Source organism: Mastacembelus armatus, chromosome 10 (genome assembly GCF_900324485.2).
Source record: "Mastacembelus armatus chromosome 10, fMasArm1.2, whole genome shotgun sequence".
Lineage (NCBI taxonomy): Eukaryota > Metazoa > Chordata > Actinopteri > Synbranchiformes > Mastacembelidae > Mastacembelus > Mastacembelus armatus.
Window position 1 is genome coordinate 307,018 of NC_046642.1, and position 13,549 is coordinate 320,566.

General features: G+C 43.9%; 1 protein-coding gene across 2 annotated transcripts in view; it reads left to right on the top strand.

Moving 5' to 3' along the window:
- The first annotated feature begins 10,656 nt into the window (after positions 1-10,656).
- The window catches only part of ppargc1b (peroxisome proliferator-activated receptor gamma, coactivator 1 beta), a 78,051-nt gene continuing 75,158 nt past the window's right edge, over positions 10,657-13,549 (top strand). For both annotated transcript variants that reach the window (XM_026330222.1, XM_026330223.1), the window contains exon 1: positions 10,657-10,992. In XM_026330222.1, coding sequence (XP_026186007.1) covers positions 10,912-10,992 — 81 coding nt within the window. In that variant the 5' untranslated portion in view covers positions 10,657-10,911. The remainder of the gene's footprint in view (positions 10,993-13,549) is intronic.

Sequence of the window (13,549 nt, forward strand, 5' to 3'; positions counted from 1 at the left end):
AAGCAAATGACTGAACATGCACTGAGTAACTTGCATCACTCAGATTCACGCCACACTGTTCTTCCTGCAGCCTTTCATCAGATTGGCCAACCAAGTAAAGAAATTCCCTGGTTACATGTCAGTGATCCCCACTGCCTTGAATTAATTATCGCCATAAATCAGAGCACTCTTCATTCAGTTATGTCCTCTGTGAGATTCCTTTAAAGATCCTTTGCAGAGACGTTTTTAGGCAGATAAACAGTGGAGGAAGGAGCATTGAGACCTATTACTAAAGTAGAAATACCAATACTATGGTGTGAATGGTATAAATTATTTGTGTGAAGCAGCCTCAAAGTAGCTCGACCTCGGCAACAGCCTCATGTTTCCACATTGTCACGTTGTTAGAAAGCAAATGTGCAGATAAATGTTGGATAATGTGCCAGTGTCTGTTTATTTTCAGAGACCAGGTAATTAGCAGATGGCTAATTGTTAGCATGCAGTTAAGGGAGTCAAACAACGCATGTGCCACAGCATGAAGGAGGATGTTTTCAACATTTGACTGATAAAAACAAAGTGAAATTATCTTCGATCTATAACTTACACAGTCTGGACTTGATTCTCATGACGTTGTGCAGAGTTTATATGTGAAAACAGAAAAATTTACTCCACACTGGACCTGAGTCACCAGAACCAGTACCTGCCCGAACATCTCAATACTGATACTGAAACAGTAGCACAGAGAAAAACTAGACCATCAGGCAAAGGGATGAAAATACAGATGACAGATCATGAAGCTTATTAATCAGGTAATGTCAGTGCAGTGGAAACAGGAGTCACATTGATACAAAGTTATTGCAATACATATGCTACTTCTAAGTATTTAATCAGCATAGAAATCCCACATTACTACAGGTGACTGGATATTTGTTTAGAGTGGGGGTTTGTGGCCAAGCTTCTCTACTTGGAAAGTGCATTTATATATCAAACCCATCAACCTTCGATCCTTTATGAATATCCTTAGGGAATTATAGAACATCGTGGCAGTACACACAGTGGGAATGAACGCCTGTACCAAAAATACCTGTTCAGGTGAAGAGTTTGATCCTTCCAAGACAAAACTACTTTTCCCTTGTGCCCCTCCAGTGTGAAGGTGTGGCCACCGTTCCCTGAAGGCATCAGTCAGCATGACGCTGCAGGATGGCAGGTTGAGTAACTCACTGTGTTTACAGCACAGACTGATCTTTTGATCAGCAGATATCGAAGCCCAGAGATGAGGATGAAACCCGGAAAGTTACTGGAACGTCCCTTTAGATGAAATGCTGGTCTTGCCTCTAAGACCACCTGACACAAAGCAGCCCTGCTCAGCAACAGTCTGACCTCCGACTGCAGGCTTGTTTGTGGATGATGCACCCTGAGGACTGAAGCATTATTGAAATGTCAACATGGATGGTCTGGATGCTGCTGTGACACCTAATCTCAGTTTACAGTTATGAGACCTGGATTGTTGTTTGTGTGTCTGCAGCAGCCTAAAAAACACAGAGTTTAAGGGAGACGTGGGTCTCAAGTCTGAGTCTGTGTGGACCGACATCAGATAAAAACTGCTCAGCGAGAAGTTACTGTGTCAGTTGTCCTGAGGACCATAAACATTTTACTGGATGACTGATTGTGTGACCACATGACAGAAAAACTAGGACAAGAAAGCTCCACTATTAACTCCACTTTAACTATTTTAATAATTGATTTTTTATGGATTTTATCAATTAATTGTTGCAGCCCAACTGACGTTAAAGAAGTAAACAGTGGAAAGATGCTCTAGGTTTTGGTTTATGTACAAAGACTTTGGCATATTCAGCGTGAGCAGATAAAACCTTAAGCTCCTGGTTGCTGACACCAGAAGTTTCAGGTTTAGCACAGCACTCCTGAAATCTGCAGATGTGTACTGGGTGAACCATGACAGATTTGTGGCGTCAGAAATCTTTCTGGCCCACGTATGGCCTCACACAGTCAGTACCGTGCAGTAAAACAGGTAAAAGAGGGTAGATTGATTCATCCTGAGGCTCCATCACTAAACACGGGCAGAGGCAGATCTGGGAGCTAATGCTGGTTTTTGCATCAGTCCTGTTTAAATGCAGGTCAACAACAACACTTTAATCAAAAGAGGAAACTGCACTTTGCACTTTCAGCTCACGATTTAAATATCCGTGTAAAACTGACACCAAATTTGCATGTGTGGATTCTGTTTGCATTTCTGACTTTCTGAGTATCATTGACACCAGTTACAGTTAATCTTTTTCTAATCAAAGCTTGATTACAGTGCCAGAACAGATAGAGGCAGTAATTTACTACTGTTTACCATGATTTATTAGCTTTTTATGGAAATATTTAATAGCCTCAGTGTTACACCAGTGCACACGCCACATATTTTATTGGCCTATTTCACAGTAAAATGTGCTTCCTTGGCCCTGCTGTGAGGCTGCTCTGCTGGCTGACTGTCTTTAGTGTGTCTGGCTAGCTGACTGTTTGGCTTTCTGACAGACTGCTCCTCTCCCTGTCTATTTTAAGCTGAAAAGTACTTCCTTTATCCTTATTTAATGTAAGCAGCAATGACAGAGTAGCAGTCAGACAATGGAGCAGTTTGTGATTGAGTTCTGTGCTCTGAATTGCTGTGCTGTGAATTAGAACTGATCATTCTTAAAAACTCTTTTAAATGTGATTTTGGTGCCATGTTAGACAGAAATTCAATGGTTCAGTTGATTCATGTGTTTGGTCCAGCTCCACTGTACTTGTTGGAAATTGTTGGACAAAGCACCATATTTTATAAACTCATCAAACGACTTGAAGGTAAAACTGAGCCTGGTGAAGTAATTGCAGAAATAAGTACAGCTGTCATTTGACTGAAGGGGCATGAGAGACACATTTGGTCCATGTGTTGGTCATTACTGCAGCACGAGCCGTGGGCATGTCACTGACATTAGGACATCAATGCTCACCTATACTGTTAAAGCAGCGTATGCAGGTGCTGAAGGCAGCATATGGTGTGTTTTCTTTTAATTACTTAGAGTGGTGTATTGTAGTGCATTTGCAAGTGGCTTTGCAAAGGATTTATGAAAGAGGGAAATGCATTCAGCGCATTTCTTAAACCACAAGGATACCGTGGAGGGTTTTCTGGCCTGCTTATTTAATTTGCAATTGACTTTGCACTTGACGGTACAATTTGGTCATGCAATTTGAAAATGCAGTCCACAATTAACAATTCAAAATGCAAACTCGTTTCAGTTTGGCTGACTGGCCGGTGTCTTCGTTGGTCAGGTTGGTTTAGCTTGGGCTTGGGGCGTTAGCCAATCAGAAGCAGAGTAGGGGCAGATCATGGCAGGGGCAGTGCATGTGGGGACCCACCTTGATGAGACACTGACATTTGCATTTCCATTTGAATTCTGACACCAAACGAATGTGGTGATAATGTAGTGAAAAACAGCCGACTGGGGATGCTGCTCCACTTACATATTTGAATAAGGAGACCAAAAACCCACTGCAGTATGAAATGCACTTGATTTAGCTTCCACTTAAAACTTTAATCAAAATAATTTAAACTAAAATGAATATTGAATTGACACTTTGCACATTGAATGCAACTGTGAAGTGTATGAAGAGGCCAAAAACCTTCCATAGGCTACACACATCTTGGAGAGTAACACTGAATGTTAACTGAACTCCACAGGAAACCCCTGATACGGAGCCAGAACAGTGACAGCTGAACTATGGCGCTGAAAAATAACACTTGGCACCGAAAACAAAATCGGAAATGAAAAATAGAGCACTGAAGGTTTTGTACTGAAAGAAAAAACTTTGGCAATGAAAAATGTATTAATCTTCTTTGCTTTTGCTGATCTAATTTTCTTAATTCCAGTTGTTTGCTCAGCGATTATCTTCTGATTTTCAGTTGATCTCTAGTTTTCAATGCCATTAATTTTTTTTTTTTTTTTTTCAGTTTCGAATTTCTGTCAGTTTTGGTGTGGAGGGGACCACCTGAGGGGCGGAGCTAAGGAGACTGACCAATGCATATTTAGCAGCATCTGCACAGGAAGGAGAGAACATCTGGCTCCACATCGCTGTCCATGACCTTAGAACTGCGATAAATGGCTCCGCTGGAGCTCCCAAACGACAAGTGAGTCCATCTATCTTGTTGTGTTTCTCCACATTAAACTGAGCTGGTCCGAAGATAGTTTTTAGCTAACTAGGCTAGTTTAATGACATTGGTGTGGCAGCTGTCTGCTGCAGCAAGTGCTAAAGTTCGCATTTATCTTAACGCTAGGCCTTAGCTAGCCTCACCAGTTCAAATGGTAAGTAAAGATATCCACATTAACAGTCTAACTACTGGTAACTCTGTCTCAGACCAAATGGCCTTGACATGTGGGGTTCCTCAGGGGTCTATCTTGGGGCCCCTTTAGTTCAATCTTTACATGTTTCCTTTAGGCCAGGTAGTACACAGCAAAAATGTGTCCTACCATAACTATGCATACGACAAATGCAGGTTAGATTACTGTAACAGCCTGCTCACGGGGCTCTCAAAACCAGCTGTAAGGCAGCTACAGTGCATTCAGAACGCTGCTGCTCAGGTCCTGATTAGAACCAGGAAGTACAACCACATTACTCCTGTTCTCAGATCTCTGTACAGTACATCTCTGACATGTTGGTGCCATATAAACCATCTCGGACTCTGAGAATATCAGGGACAGGCCTTCTGCTCGTGTCCAGAGTCGGGACTAAACAGGGAGAAGCAGCATTTCAGTTTTATGCAGCTAAAACCTGGAATAATCTTCCTGATGATGTTAGACAGGCCTCATCTCTGACAATGTTTAAGTCCAAGCTAAAAACTTTTGTTTTTAGCTCAGCATGTGACAACTGACAGTGTTTTATCTGCACTCAGTCTCCTTTAATTTCATTTCAAGTTCATTTTCTAAAATTGCTGTTTCTTATTTTGATTTTTGCCTGTGTACTTTTAACTTGTCTTTTATTTCTGTAAAGAACTTTGAATTACTGTGTGTGAATTGTGCTATATAAATAAACCTGCCTTGCCTCGCTAGTACAAACTGCATTTGAGGGATTTTACATCATAGTAGTCGTAGACAGAATGAGCTGTGCAGTTTATTCACATTTTGACATGTAGTGCGCTACACTGGCTCAAGGGATTAATGAACTACACTCATAATACCAAAGGCACCCTGAGGGTAGAAAAGGTTAGTAATATGAGGGTTAATATGCAAGTTATATGCAGAACATGTAGTAACTGCGTCCCTTAGCCCCGCCCCCCAGAGCCCTCCCCTCCATGCCAAAACAGTGACAGAAATCTGACAATGAAAAAACATTTTGGCATCAAAAAATAACTGGCGTTAAAAAAAACTTAGATCAACAGGTTCTGATTTTGTTTTTGGTGCCAACATTATTTTTCAGTGCCAAAGTTTAACCGTCAGTGTTCTGGTCCATACACTATGCAAATCCTTCCTGATCATTTAAACAACTTGAACAACCAGTCCTCAAGTTCGCACTGAATAAACAAACTAGACCTGTCTGAAATGTGAACATATTGTCTCACTGTGTGACCTCCTGGCTGGCTGGACTGCCTGTCTCTCTGGCTGATAGACTAAGCCCCTGTCTAGATTATTATGTACCAGCATGTTCTGTCTTTCATGGTTAGATTTGGAACATTTTTAACTGACTGTGTTTCTCTGAGCCTTTGATTGATCTGAACAGCCTGAGTCATCATGACAAAGCTGGAAAGGTCTGCTTTTGCACATTTACGTTTAATTAGAGAGTTTGAGGCTACTGGCTATAAGCAGGGCCTCAGGACAGCATGGCAATTTTATTTGCCTATTTGCCTCTCCACAATTACTGGTCAGGCATGAAATTTGTTGTGACCATAGCTGGAGAAAGTACTGGTGCTGAGAACACTGCAGCCGCTGAGGTACATTAGAATTGTTAAGATTTACGAGTATTGTTTTATCTGCATTGATCTGTTGTGGAAAGAAAGTATGGACCAGGTTCAGACAGCCTTTTTGACATGAATAAAATATCAAATGCAGTTTGAAACCAAGCAGCCAGCAGCATGTACACACTGCAACTTTGTCAAAATTGAGAACTCTGTGTTATGCCAGTGTATTATTACTGTACCATCACAGTGCATTTGCTGATTACGCTGTTTTCATTTTGTCCTATTATTTGTCTGAATAACATTAGATGGTGCTGTCAACATGTGGTTTATAGTTTGTAGACATATATGATAAATATATATATTTAGCTTAGTCCAGTTTTTAGAGCCTTCCTTGAAATTCTCACTATCCAAAATTTCCATTTGTTTCCAGATGCAGCAGAGTCTCTTGGCCCTAATGCCTGTAATAATGATATTTACTCTCCTCAGAAGAAAAACATCTTCTAATTCAGACAGTCTGTGCTTTGGAAAGTGCATTTATATATCAAACCCATCAACCTTCGATCCTTTATGAATATCCTTAGGGGATTATAGAACATCGTGGCAGTACACACAGTGGGAATGAACGCCTGTACCAAAAATACCTGTTCAGGTGAAGAGTTTGATCCTTCCAAGACAAAACTACTTTTCCCTTGTGCCCCTCCAGTGTGAAGGTGTGGCCACCGTTCCCTGAAGGCATCAGTCAGCATGACGCTGCAGGATGGCAGGTTGAGTAACTCACTGTGTTTACAGCACAGACTGATCTTTTGATCAGCAGATATCAAAGCCGAGAGATGAGGATGAAACCTGGAAAGTTACTGGAACGTCCCTTTAGATGAAATGCTGGTCTTGCCTCTAAGACCACCTGACACAAAGCAGCCCTGCTCAGCAACAGTCTGACCTCCGACTGCAGGCTTGTTTGTGGATGATGCACCCTGAGGACTGAAGCATTATTGAAATGTCAACATGGATGGTCTGGATGCTGCTGTGACACCTAATCTCAGTTTACAGTTATGAGACCTGGATTGTTGTTAGTGTGTCTGCTGCAGCTCAGCACTAATGCATCATGGGTTTCTGCAGCTTACAGCCTGTTAGTCATGTTGAATGGAGTTTTCTTTTGGGTTTGTTAGCCCCCACAGCACTTTCTTGTCTCTTCAGTCCTTTTTTGCTTCTTCTCTTTCTACTGTGGTTTGTATTGTTTGTACACAGAGATAACTAAACATAAAAATAGCTCAGAGTTGCCTATAGATAGGAGATGTTTCCCCAAGGAGTGTTTCTGAAAGACAACTTGTTTTACAGAATATATTATAAAAGAGAACTGCTTCCAGTTTCTTGCTGCAGCTCTCCGCACTGATCCACAATCCTGATCAGAAATACTTGCATCCATCCTTAGCCTCACCTCACCTCTGACCTTTGACCTACTAAACTGTTAGAAGGTAGGGGTTATTCTGCTGTTGACCCTGTCAGCAGTCTTTTTAGATCAGAGGGCTGGAGGCCTAAAATGTAAATGTGAAGTGTAGTAACACAAGAAGAGGACGCCACTGAAATCATAATTTATGGCAAGGTTTCTAATTTTACCCGTTGTTATGACCTCTATAACATGTAGCTATGTTGGTTCCAACATAAAGCACATCGACAGGCCAAAAATAGGGTGTCGGCTGTACAGAACGACGAAATAGGCTCTGGAGTCCCAGGCCCCCAGGGCTTAAGATGCTGCAGGTTCACTGTAAAACAGTTTTAGTAGCTGCTCCAACTAAACTAGACACTTTGAAAACAAGAAGTTCAGTATACCCCAGCTCAGTAATATGTCAGGCTGTGTAATGATGGAGAAATACACAGGCTGTAGGTTTTGAAATCACCATAATGATGAGTATTGGGTAACACTGTTGTTGGCCATATACTGTATGCACCGTGGTTGCACAACAGCACAGAAATAAGAAGAGTGTTAAGCCACAATTTGTCATTTACTCAAAACAAAACCTGCTGTGTAGCTGCACTGCATTCTGGTCTATTTCCTGTTCCTGTGTTAGTGCAATTTAACTTCATACTTCTTCTAAGATGGACTTCTCTCTGTGTGACTTTTGAACATTGATGCCAAAAACCAGCTTCCAGCCCTTTGGACTGACCCCCCTCATTCACACAGGAGAACTAAGTGGAGGCAGTAATGCAAAACGCATCACAGTCTTAAAGAAGTTAAAGGGGATTTTGTCCTGTGTTGTATTTTTTATATTTGATGATAATATTGACAGTAGCTGTAGTACTTCATATACATCTGCTTCACTACCATTGAACCTGTAGTTTAAGTAGCAGTTACCATATGCATCTCTTGATTACAGTGAATGATGTGACAGGTAGAGACATACCCTGAATTAGACGTGAAGCAGCTGATGCCAGAGAGTAAATGTCTTTAATATCTTTATATAAAGTATAATATAAAGTCTCTACTTCTGTTTGGTGTAGTATCCTCAGACGACACACAACACACACAACATACTGACATACATTGAGCTCATCGGCACACACACATTTCTGTTTCTTTTCTTAGCTCACATAAACACTTCTTCTTTTTTAGCACATCAAACCTGCACAAAGCGACATACGCAGCCTTCCTGTCTCTGCCTCTTGGTGCCTCAAGGTACGGAAATCAAACCCAAAATCTGACCATCAGGTCTGAAACACGTCAACAGTTTAGCCAACTTATCTAAGCCGCTGGTTCAGAGGCAAAGCTGAGCAAACACAGAACGTACAGTAGGTTAATGTGAACAAGACGTTGGTCTGTAGACTGTGTTGACAGTTTGGGTAATGAGTTTATTGCTCAGCTCCAACCTGAGGGCCTTTGTTTGAAACCTGTCTGGTCAACTGACTGCTCGTATTCCCTTACCGCTCCCGACTCTCATTGTTTAATTACGCTACTTATTGGTGTCACATACAGGACTGATGATCCAAACCCATTACTGATGTATAAAATGACTTGGTCCTCACACAGATACAAGTGTACACACACACACACACTCATACACACTGTGTATGAAGGTCAGTGTTGTCAGGCAGACGTGCAGCTGTGTTTTGGCCGTCGCCTGCCTCAGACAGGCAACTTGTTCCTGACCACACTTAGAGCAGAGAACAGCTCTGTGCTGCAATGCAGTGATAACATTACAATCGCTGCTGTTAGTGAGTCCGTCCTCGTGCCTGATTTTCCCTTCAGACCTAGATCAGCTGCATGTGAGAGTAGCTGCAACAGTGAGAATGCTCTGATGCAGCACAAAATGCCACGACACTAAAACATGATGTATTTGCAGGTCTGTTATTTCTGAGGTCACGGTGAAAGTCACCGTTTCAGCAGCAAATCGTTGGACCTGCAGCGCGTTGAAGACAGTTATGCTTGTGACCTTGTCTGTCCACAGTGTAACTAACAAGTAGCTGGTTACCTTTGTTGTTGACCTACTTGATATTGCTAACCCTAACCCTCTACTTTGAGTAACGTGTAATGATTTATGATTACGTTTTCTAATACTTGACCCATCAAGCACCCGTAGCGCTGGCAAGTGGAAAAAGATTAAAATCTGGAAAACACCGTCTGTCACTGCAGTTCTTCACCAGCTCTCCTGCAGCCTGGACTTTATGCTGTTAAAACGGAAAACTAATCACTGCTCCTGCATCAGCTGTGACTGAAACAGGGTCTGATTTTCCTTTAGGTACAGCTGATCCCATCAACTCTGCTATGACTGACAGAAGTTTGCAGTCGCCCGGCAACAGCAACTTGATGCTTTCAGCCTTCGTGTGTGCTGGTCCTCAGAACAAAGGCCGAGCGGTGCCACCTGTCTGAGTCCTGACCCTGGAATACCTGGAGTACACACGTGTCCTTGTACCATGCATGGGTTTTCCCAGGTAATCAGGCTTCTTCCCACACATGTAGGTCAGGATTAGGGTCTGAACGGAGGTGGACCCGGGGCCTTTCTGTGTGGAGTCTGCATGTTGTCCCTGTGTCTGTGTGGGTTTTCTCCTCCCACAGTCCAAACACATGCAGGTCAGGATTAGGGTCTGAACGGAGGTGGACCCGGGGCCTTTCTGTGTGGAGTCTGCATGTTGTCCCTGTGTCTGTGTGGGTTTTCTCCTCCCACAGTCCAAACACATGCAGGTTAGGATTAGGGTCTGAACCCAGGTGGACCCGGGGCCTTTCTGTGTGGAGTCTGCATGTTGTCCCTGTGTCTGTGTGGGTTTTCTCCTCCCACAGTCCAAACACATGCAGGTCAGGATTAGGGTCTGAACCCAGGTGGACCCGGGGCCTTTCTGTGTGGAGTCTGCATGTTGTCCCTGTGTCTGTGTGGGTTTTCTCCTCCCACAGTCCAAACACATGTAGGTTAGGATTAGGGTCTGAACCCCAAATGTGAGTGTGTGTCAGCCTTGTGATTGGCTGCTGATCTGTCCAGGTGGGACCCGCCTCTCACCCACTGCATGCTGGGATTGGCTCTGGTCCCTCACAACCATGAAGGATAAGCGTGAGATAATGGATGGATGGAAAAACTACGTATGGAGTTGAATTAGAGGGAAACTAGTAGTAATATAAAATATGGAGACACTAAATACCATGAGGCAGAAACAATAATGATATGAAAGTCATGAAATATTTTTATTTCAAAACAAACATCATAGATTCAGACATAAAGTACAGGATAAGATATTTGACTCTATTTCAGCCCTAAATACTTTAATCTTTGCTGTGATCATTTTATTATTCAGTGAATCAAATAAAAATGGTTAATTAAGTTATTCCTTATGTTATTGTGGACCCAGCTGGACACACTGCACTGACCCTCTGGTGTCCAGGCCCCACTGTGGAGATCTGCATGTCTTTAATATGTTTCTGTGTAAACAGATGCGCCCCCTGCTGGAGACCTTCATCCACTGCTGCTCCTCCTCCTCCTTTTCTGCGCTCTCTGGCTCCTCAGCTCCTCATTCACTAGAAGATGGCGGACTGCGCTTCACTATTAGATGAGGAACTCTCGTCCTTTGTCTTCAATTACCTGACAGAAAACTCTTGCAGCCAGGTAAGATCCGGGCCTCTTTGGACACACGGGACCTTGGGCTTTGCAGACCGGGGTGTGTCTTTGCACGGTGACGGCTGTGGCGCACGCTGTTCCCGGTTGATATGAGCCTTTCCCCCGGCTTGTCAGCAGCATCTCACCGGCTCAGCGCGACCCGGTGTGTCGTTCTGCGTGCATGTGGTTGTATGTGTGAATGTCTCCTATGTCTTGACGTCTTTCACGTGTTGTGGAGGAAATATCATCGGCCACGGGCAAAGAGCGAAGCGAGCGGACTAAAACGAATAAATGTATTTGGTGCCGGTGCTGGACACGAGGGCAGGCGGCGTGTGTCTGCTCGGGCAGGATTATTTGTATGCAGAGAGGCGCGTTGGAAACTTTTGACGCATTCTTGAGCCAAGTTTAACATGAGTGAGGTGTACACGTGGTCCGTCCCTGAACGCATGGACTTGGCCTGAGGACTGATGTGGTCTTCCTGAAGCTGATCATCTGGCTTCAGGACTGACTGACGTTTTAGGAGGAAAGACCTGCGTGTCTTTTCATTGATGAGTTACTGGGCTGCTCGGATATTAGACCATGTTAGCGGATCTAACGAAGCGTCCGTGCGCGGAGACTGCGGCGCTCCAGTGCGGTGTAATTGCGTTTATCCACTCACTTATGAGCCGCTTGCCCCAGCCCCGTGCGTTGGATGGAGATCCCTGTGCGGGGTTTCTGCAGGCAAAGTTGAGTAACGCCAACCCTCACCTGTGGGTTGTGTAATGTCTTCAGATTGATCAGTCGATCAGATGATGTTACAAAAAGCGGCGAGATCGGGAGGAGCCGGTGCGTTTTGGTCAGGAGGGGAAGTTGGTTCTACGTTTTCGTAATGTTTGGCCGCAGGCACTGGGTTGTGTGCTTTGGCTCATGGAGACGTGGATCCATGGGCTGTTTCTGGAGAGGTGCTGACACCCTTAACCCCCAGCTCTGCTGCAGGGGTCGCGTGGAAATTTTCCACTGAACATCCAAGGAGGCGTCAAGTCGCCAAAGCGCGTTCAGAGACCTCTGCGCAGCTCATGAGGCTGAATCTGGGTTTGAAAGGAAAGGGGGTGGTCGTTGTTTGTCTCGGTATACAAATATTTTAACTTTTATAACTCCTGCTTTTCATCTGTCGCCCTCCGAGCGGCACCCAGCGTTAAAGTTGGTCCCGAATTTTCTAGCGGCTTTTCTGGACACGAAGAGAAACAGCTTGTTGCTGTTTTGCTGTTTGTGTGTCATAACCAATAAATGAGCAGGTTTCCGGATCAGGTTCATTCTCCATGTCTCTGTGAAAACACACCCATAACAGCGCGTCATGGGAATACGGGACCCCAGGTGTTTACCGCTGATTGATTGCACCGTCACTGGAGGATGTGACTGGGGAGGGGGGGTCCAGAAACACCGTGGGCCATTTCCACCATGCATAACACGCACACGCACATGCACAGTGTAAGAAATGAATGGACCGGCATTACTGGATCCTGCTGTTCTACAACAGTGTTTGATGTTTACTATGACATCACTGTTACACAACTTATGGCCATGGCTCTGTCATACAAGTGTCTCCTGGTATCACCACAGTAGTACTACACTGCAGTAGTACTACACTGCAGTAGTACTATAATATGGCCAGTGGTGTCTTGTGATGTTCCTGTGCTAAAACACAAGTGCAGCCAAACACTGAGTGAACAGAACCTCATTAAATGCAGGTACAGACCCAAAAGTTTCCCAACTATCAGACTGTTTGGGGAAATGAGTTCATATAACTCACCTGGTGTAAACATGGAAGAAGGAAACACATGAATTTTGTGGCAACATGTATGTTTTTGTATTTGCTGTTAAACGTTTACAGCTGTGTCTTCGGGGGCTTGTAATGTTGGGTTGCTGCAAAGTCCTTGAGGGACACAGGCAGGAAGATAAGGTGCAGCCAGAGTATAAGGAACAGGAGGAAAATCACCATGCACTGTGTCACTGCTTCATGTGTAGAATGATAAGGTAATCTATTCTACAAGCACAGAGTTAATACGTTAATATTTATTCAGGGTTATTAGGGCCGCTGCTGCCGTTCTCTCTCTCTGTCCTTACCGTGTGTGTCTATGCCGCTCGCCCCTGCTGGCTGCTTATTGAAATACTACTCTATCCTCGTGACTGGAGTTACAGAACAGGCCTGCTGCAGTCATGTGAGTTGTAGTGGAGGGAGGGAGGCGGTATCTGTGACGTAGACGAGTGACTGGCAGGGCCTCCTCCTCCTCCTCCTCCTCCTCTTCTTCCTCCTCCTCCTGACATGTGACTGCTTCCTCCTCTCTCTCTCATGCAGGCTCTACCTCTCTGGCTCAGTTTTACAGATACAGTACACAAGCTTCCTGTAATTTCTCTCCTTTTGTTGTTCTGTCATTTTCTCATTCAAGCACTTCATCTGTCCTTTGTGTCTCCCCACGTTTCAGAGGCAGCTAATGATATGTTTAAATTTAGTAGATTTGTTCTGCATGGAATCAGTTCAGAATCCTAAAGAGGTGAATGCACATCAAAATCCAGTTTCTGGTTGTGG